Source organism: Prunus avium, chromosome 1 (genome assembly GCF_965620075.1).
Source record: "Prunus avium chromosome 1, drPruAviu1.hap1.1, whole genome shotgun sequence".
Lineage (NCBI taxonomy): Eukaryota > Viridiplantae > Streptophyta > Magnoliopsida > Rosales > Rosaceae > Prunus > Prunus avium.
Genome location: NC_142284.1, coordinates 10,248,080 through 10,256,209, shown reverse-complemented (window position 1 = coordinate 10,256,209; position 8,130 = coordinate 10,248,080). Strand labels below are relative to the sequence as shown.

Below are 8,130 nucleotides of genomic sequence, written 5' to 3'. Positions count from 1 at the left end.
CGAAAACCCAAAATTTGAATAGCAGGCCGTGTAAGATAAAAGTTATCCTAATTAATAACCCTAATCTCAAGCTGCAGCCACAGACCCGATCAAGACACCCTAGATATTCCAATAATATCAAGGACATCTCAATAAGCAGGAAAAAAAAAAAAAAAAAACTTTCTTGTAACGGGGATAACATTATTTTGCTTTCCCCGACCAATAATATAATGACATGTGGAAAAGTTTTCCCTCGTGTCATTGCGCTATTGGTCGGGGATTATTAGAGACGGACTTACTCTTTTGTGAAGATGAAATGTCCCACATTGGAAAGTTAAGAAACCTAGCAAGGGCTTATAAGGAGTTGGGCTACTCCCCTCATTGCCAATTGTGACATTTTCCTTAGTAGCACATGGAGTCACATTTTGCATGAAAGTCTCTCTCCTCGACAAGAGGTCATGGATGAAACACGCCACCTCCTAGTCTAGTAGTTGTTGCTATTCTTTGTCTGTACATGTGTAGTATAAAGGACAATGTCTCCTCAACAGCTATAACATGGCTTCTTTACAAAACAACACGTGTTTTATTTTTCTTTCAACTCCTTTAACTCAAGTCTTTTGCTGGTTTTATTTCCCCACTCCCATTTTCTCCACTTACACTCCCTTTTGCTTTTTAATACTTTTTAATCAATTTGTTCTTTCTTTTTCCTATTTTACCGTTATCCCTACATTAATTTCTTTTTACTTCACTTTTATATTAGTTCTTTTTCTTTATACTAAATTTTCCAACTTGCACCCCATTTTCAGTTTTTTTTTTCCTTTAATCGAGTAAGAAATTAAGTTTTTTTTTTCCTACCAAAATTCTTAAATTATAAGAAGGAAAAAAGAAAGAAAGAAAAAACAGCCGGAGAGAGGAAGAAGAAGGGGAAAAGAAAGAAACAGCTAGAAAACCAGCAAAAGACTTGAGTTAAAGGAGTCGAAAGAAAAAAAAGAAAAAAAAACACACGTTGGGGAGGAATGGCTCATGATATCTCAAACTTTTGGCAGTCCTACCTTCCTTTTCTGCATACTTTCCCTTCTCATGATATTTCTCTTCACTAATATTATCAAGGGCTTGTCCAATATAGATCCCTACATTTTCTATTTCCTAGACATATACCCATCACTCTATAAATCTATGTGTAAAACCCAATTTCAAATTTAAATGACCAGTAGGATATAAGAGGTCGTAGTATTCCTATATTTTTACATCGTTGCCACCAAACTTCATATTTTATTTATAATTTATTTCAAGCATTTCATTAACTTTCATAATTGTAATTAACACTCCCTATTAATAGCATATCAATCAACCCTTTTCTTTTGGTTGTCATTCCCTCTCACATACCGTCCCCTAAAATTGCAAACCAAAAAAAATATCTGTAAATTACACATCCAATAATGTACCTATAAAAAAATATAAATATAAATATATACATATAACATATAGGTATATTATTTAAATAAAATATAGGTATATTATTTACCAAATTTTTTTTTTAAAAAAAAAAAAAACTAAGTCAGTTACTTTGTAATTGAAATTTCTGTACATTTTTCATAAATTAAAAATAGGTACACAATAATTTATAGAAAATATAGGAACATTATTTACCCATAGGTAAATTATTTTACAATATACCTATAAATGTGTATAGGTACATTATTTGGAGAGGAAAAATAGGTTCATTTAAAAAAATACGTACATTGTTTTACTAGGTATATTATTAAAGGAAAAAAATAGGTACATTATTTGGAGAGAGAAAATAGGTTCATTTAAAAAAATTGTTTTTCATAAAACAAATAATGGGTACTTTATTCAGAGAAAAAAGGGTACATAATTTAGAGAAAAAAAATAGGTACATTATTTAGAGAAAAAATAGGTTCATTTTAAAAAAATGTTTTTCATAAAACAAACAATAAATAGATTATCAAAATATTTTTCAACATAATTAGAATGTACACTATTATTCATAAAACTATAATAAAATAGATTACTAGTAGTATAATTCATAAAAGGAAAACAACAACACAAATTTATTTAATAAACCAAAACGTTTTTTTTTGTCATAAAATAAACCAAAATGTTTCTAATATGTTAATGTTGAATTTAATATTTAATTTCAAATAAGTTTCTAAATTAATTCCTACAACCATTACAACCATTTTAAGATCTTTCCAAATTCAACGTGTGTCATTAGTTACACCTCCACATAACACGTTAACTTGTAAATACGGATAGTTTTGGAATCCGAAAAATAGAATAAATCAAATTTTAAGCTAGATTAGGTAACTTGCTTAATTGGATCCTAGTCAGCGGGTTTTACTTGAAAAAATTGGGTATTTTAAATAGAAAAATTAAGGAAAGGGTTGTAGGTGATTACAAATGAATTTTATGGGTCTAAGCTCAATTTACTATATTATCAAATAGTTACAATCTTTGCCATCACATCTCAATCGTGTTAGGTTTTTTCCTTTTCAAATTTGCTTTATGTCCAGCCTTTCATCATTATCAGCAATAATTGGTATTTGCTTTATGTACAGCCTTTCTTTCATCATTATCTGCAATAATTGGCATTTGCTTTATGTACAGTCTTTCTTTAATCATTATCTGCAATAATTGGCATCTCTCTTTCGACCTAACATTCTATGTCAACCAAATTCCCAACCAATACAATCCACGTGTGGATCAACCAAATTCCCAACTAATACAATCCGCGTGTGGATCAACCAAATTCCCAATAGCAACGTCAAACACCATTATAAATTGCGGGTGTTATATCAACTTACCTGTATGTGTATGTTTTGGGGTCTCTCTAAGAATTTTTCTAAGATTTGGTTTACTCTCTTCTTATATTTCGATTTCCTCTTGTTGAAGTCGGGTTTGTGTTGTAAGTTAAAATCCAAAGAAAAAACAGAAGAAGAATTGAAGATGGCAGAGAAGGTGACAGTGAGCATAAGGGAGTCAACAATGGTGAAGCCAGAAGAGGAGTCGACGCCTCGAAGCCCGCTGTGGCTCTCCAACGCAGACCTAGTGTTTCCTCCCTTTCACATGTCAACTGTTTACTTTTACAGACCAAGCGGTGAGTACAACTTTTTTGACGTGGGAGTGCTCAAGCAGGCGCTCAGCAAGGCCCTTGTGCCCTTCTACCCCTTGGCTGGTCGCTTGAAGCTCAACGACCAGAGCAAGCGTCTGGAGATTGATTGCAATGCTGAGGGAGTGCTCTTTGTTGTAGCGGAGAGCAGCTCTGCCCTTGATGATTTTGGCAATTTTGCGCCCACTCCAGATTTCAAGAAGCTCATCCCCACTGTTGATTATTCTGAGATATCCTTATATCCCATTTTGGTGTTACAGGTATTTATTTGACTGACGTGGCATATATATATGTCACAAAATATCTCTGAGGTTCACGCACCTATCACAAATGGTCTCTGCGAATTTTTTTAATTTTTTAATTTAAAATTCATAAACTTTTGGTTTTCTTTTTTAAATTTTATGAATTTTAAATTATTTAAAATTCACAAAAAACGTGCCGTAAATATCAAGCCGTAAAAGCTCCAATTTGGTATAGTGGATGCACAAGCCAAATAGTTAATTAAATGGTTCTAAGTTACAAGCCATGCAAATTTGAACTCAACTAACTGAAATTGGGGAAATTCTTGAAATACGTTGAAATATTTATAGGATCAAAATCGAGGGACACACATAAAACCGCACTTTTTTAGCTTTTAAATGTTTAGTAAATTGAGCTTACACCCATAAAATTCATTTTAAATCACCTACAACCCTTCCTTTTATTTTTATATTTAAAATACCCAATTTTTTCAAATAATACCCGATGACTAGCCTCCAACTAAGCAAGTTACCTAATATAACTTAAAATTTGATTTATTGTATTTTTTGAATTCCAAAAGTACCCATATTTATAAGTTAATGTGTTATTAGGGGTGTAACTAATGATACATGTTGAATTTGGAAATATCTCCACATGGTTATAATGGATGTAGGAATTAATTTAGAAACTGATTTGAAATTAAATATTAAATTCAACATTAAAGTATTAGTAATCTATAGGTGGTTAACGTTTTGGTTTATTTAATAAAAGAATTATGTTGTTTTGCATTTATGAATTATAAGACTAGTAATCTATTTTATTATAGTTTTATGAATAATAGTGTACATTCTAATTATGTTGAAAAATAATTTGATAATCTATTTATTGTTTGTTTTTTGAAAAACATTTTTTAAATATAAATGAACCTATTTTTTCTCTAAATAATGTACCTATTTTTTTCTCTAAATAATGTACCTTTTTTTTTTCTCTAAATAAAGCACCTATTACTTGTTTTATGAAAAATAATTTGATCATCTTTTTATTGTTTGTTTTATGAAAACAATTTTTTTTTTAAAAAAGAACCTATTTTTTCTCTAATAATGTACCTATTAAAACAATTTACCTAGTATAATGAACCTATTTTTAATGCAGAGCACTTGGCTATTCTCTTTTACTTAATCTGAATATCATGAAGTTTGAGTTTCATGTGATGAGTGCTTACTAAAATGATTTCCAGCTCAAATTTAGAACCGTTGGACTAGTTGGGGCCAGAATGAAAGATCAGTTTTTAAGTAAGGTTTTCTTCATTTAAAGAGTAGGATTTTGGTGAATCATACGCCCTGTCTATTAAGTTAATCTGAAATAGCTGATAACTCAAAATTTTGTTGTAGCTTTTGCTTGAAGATTTGCAGCAGATGTTGTGAAGCAAATCGAATGTGAGGAGAGATGAGAGGGAGAGGAGAAATAATGAGATTGATATTCCCGATGATATAGAACCAAAAATTTATTTGAAAATGGAGTTTTAATCTCAGCCATTGAATGAATGTTAATCAAGTGGTTAAAAGTGTCTGTCATATTTTGTGTTAAAAATGTGTGTTTCGATCCTGACTCATATATATATGCATGTAAATGCAGGTCACATACTTCAAATGTGGTGGAGCGTCACTGGGTGTTGGCGTGGAACACCGCATTGTAGATGGAGCTTCTAATCTCCATTTTGTAAATACATGGTCTGATATCGCTCGTGGTGATCTCTCAAATATTAAACCACCCTTCATGGACAGGACTTTACTTCGTGCCCGAGACCCACCTCAGCCTGCATTTCCCCACATTGAATTACAACCTTTTCCACAAGTGAAGTTAGCTCCAGATCATCCGCAAAGTACAACCACTACTACAACAACATCCATTTTTAGATTGACGCAGGAGCAGCTCAAAATTTTGAAAGCCAAGTTCGAGGAAGATGGCGGGAATATTAATAATACAATCAAGTATACCACATTTGAGATTTTGGCAGGTCATATTTGGAAATGTGTTTGCAAGGCACGTAAACTTCCTGATGATCAAGATATCATGCTAGTTATGGGCATTGATGGACGGTCCAGATTGAAACCCCCACTCCCACCCCATTTCTTTGGCAATGCTATTAGCAGAGCCGTACAAATTGCTGCAGCAGGGGATATCCAATCGAAACCAACGTTGTATGCTTCAAGTTGTGTTCGCGGCACTCTAGAGCGGATGGACGATGATTATTTTAGATCATTCCTTGACTATCTTGAGCTTCATAATTCTCGTGTTCCCAAACCTAATCAATTTATCTGGAGCCCCAACCTTTGGATAAACAGTTGGGTTCGTATGCCGATTCATGATGCTGATTTTGGTTGGGGTCGACCCATTTTCATGGGGCCTGGTGAAGTTCCAGTTGACGGGTATTGTACCATATTGCCAAGTGCAACTAATGACAGGAGCTTATCGGTCTGCATTTCTTTGAACTCTGAGCACATGGAATCATTTTCCAAGTTGTTGTATGACATATAAGGAAATGAATCCGCCGGAGAAATTTGGTCATGCCTGATTCGAATAGCTGTCAGTCCCTTTATCTTTAAAGTTGGTGTATTGGTTTGTGCACGTTGCTTGATTTAGTATTGCAAAACTTTGTGTCAAAAGTTGGTGGATTTGTTATCCACAATAATAAAAAGAATATGTGTTTTATTGTGACTCTTATTTCTGATGAGATAAAAAGTAAATTGGTGCTTAATTTTACAACATACATGATTGCATGCATTTTCAACATACATGGTTTCAGCCGAGTATCAAGCTTGGCTTTGTTTATTTCTTTTACAAGCCAAGCTCAAATGAACTGAAAATAGTCGAGCTGGAGTTGTATCAAGTCAATTTACAGTAATAAGCTGGTCCATTTACAGTATCAAGCCACCTCCGTTTCCATAGCCACCACCTTTGTCCACCTTTGTTGTGGTTTGGGAGGGCATTTTTGCTTGGAGTTGGATTCATCTTCAGGATGGTTATCTATGAGCCAGTTGAGGACCCCTCGGTCCAGTGGCGGAGCTAGGATTCTTAGTATGGAGGGGCCAAAATTTCAAAATCACTTACACTAGGTTTTTCATCTTCAACTGGAAGGGCCATCACTAATCTAATTGCAGTAATTGTATAGCTATATCATATATTTTATAATATATTACTAAGAGATTAATAATTAAATGGGGGCAGGGTCATGGCAAGCCTTGCTGTGGCTCCACCCCTGCCTCGGCCTGTGCCAATGGCACTGTCCAGAGGGGCCAAAGGGAAAGTCACGACATCTAAGGGCAAAGCTAGGATTTGAAGTTTGGGCGGCCAAAAGTTATAAAGCAAAAATATACAAATTCTATTAAAAGTTAAAAGAAAAACCATGAGCAAAAAATAGCAAGATTTTTAAAACAAAATTATTTCGTATAACAAAAAAGTTCACATAGTGCAATCAATATATGAAGCATATAAGTGCTAAAATATGAATATGGTTTGAATACTTTGAGTTTAGTTTTATTCTTCTCCATAAGGAGGTATATATAGGAGTTTACATGAGTGCTTTACAAGAAAATAGATACAGTAATCAATTAGGATAGTATCTCCTAATTATACAATGATTTGTCAACTATATAGAATAGGAAAGTACATCCTTAATTAATCAAGAAAATAAATCTCCTTAATTAATTAGGAGACTCACGTCAACTAAGAATCAATTATATTCATGCGAATAGTAACTATTCTTGCCTCTTGTTACCTTTTACGATGACAAATGGGTGAAAGTACAAGTGCATTGAACTTCTGCCCTCAGACACACAGGGTTGATTAGCGCTGACCACTGAGCCAACGCATAGGCTGTTGGTGTCTATTTCATTGACAGAAGCTAAAAAGTTAGGTAGTAGAATTTGATATTTAATGTCAAGCTCCATTAATTTATTAGAATAACATTAATAACACATAAAAAGGAGGCCTAGTCAACGAAGGAGCCTCAGATACTACGTCAGCTCTTATTTGAGTGTAGGTATTTTAGTACACACATATGATTATGACCTTCTTCAGTTGCATGCATGCAACGAGAGACTGCCATATTACTTCTATATTTTGTTGCCCTTGTTGCCCCGACGGATGATAATTTGCCATTGCCAGTTGTCGAAAAATCCCCACAGGTCCTCGAAATTACAGTTGTTGTTTCCCTTAGCTTTGATTTCATGGAGGCGCGCGTCGTCCACATAAAAGCTGTTGTGATCAAAATCGTTGTTGAAGTTGCCAAATCCTATCGCGTTGTCGTTGTTACTAATAGCTTGGCGATTGGGATTTTCAACATAGCCTTGGTTGGAGTTGGTTTGATCTCGACTCGCCATTGTCTCACTGATGAGTTTTTAGGTTATGGGTTTGGGATGTGCCTTGTTTGCTTTTGATGATCCGCTTATTGCCTCATGGTCTCCTTTTATAGTTGTTGTTGGCATGCGCAAAAGCAAAAGATATTTTATAATGGCCGATACCCTGAGCATAATACAGATTCTATATTGATCATCAGATTCGTCCACATATAAGAGAATATGAAAATGAGAGCAGATAATTTTCTGGGTTTTCAACTTGTATCAGTTTTTATTGATTACAACATATTTATACAAGTCCTACAACTACAAACAAGAAAACAAGGTTTCATGAAACAAGGAAACAATGTTCCCATAAAACATGGAAATAATGTTCCCATAAAACAAGGAAACGTAGCTTTAGCTAACACTCCCCCTCAAGTT

At 33.8% G+C, this 8,130-nt stretch overlaps 1 protein-coding gene across 1 annotated transcript; it reads left to right on the top strand.

Moving 5' to 3' along the window:
• Window positions 1-2,777: 2,777 nt before the first annotated feature.
• LOC110763921 (shikimate O-hydroxycinnamoyltransferase) lies at window positions 2,778-6,067 on the top strand. The gene is made up of 2 exons (XM_021966819.2): window positions 2,778-3,369; window positions 4,985-6,067. Exons 1-2 carry the CDS (start codon window positions 2,809-2,811, stop codon window positions 5,885-5,887), a joined length of 1,464 nt encoding a protein of 487 aa, XP_021822511.2. The 5' UTR covers window positions 2,778-2,808; the 3' UTR covers window positions 5,888-6,067.
• The last annotated feature ends 2,063 nt before the right edge of the window (window positions 6,068-8,130 follow it).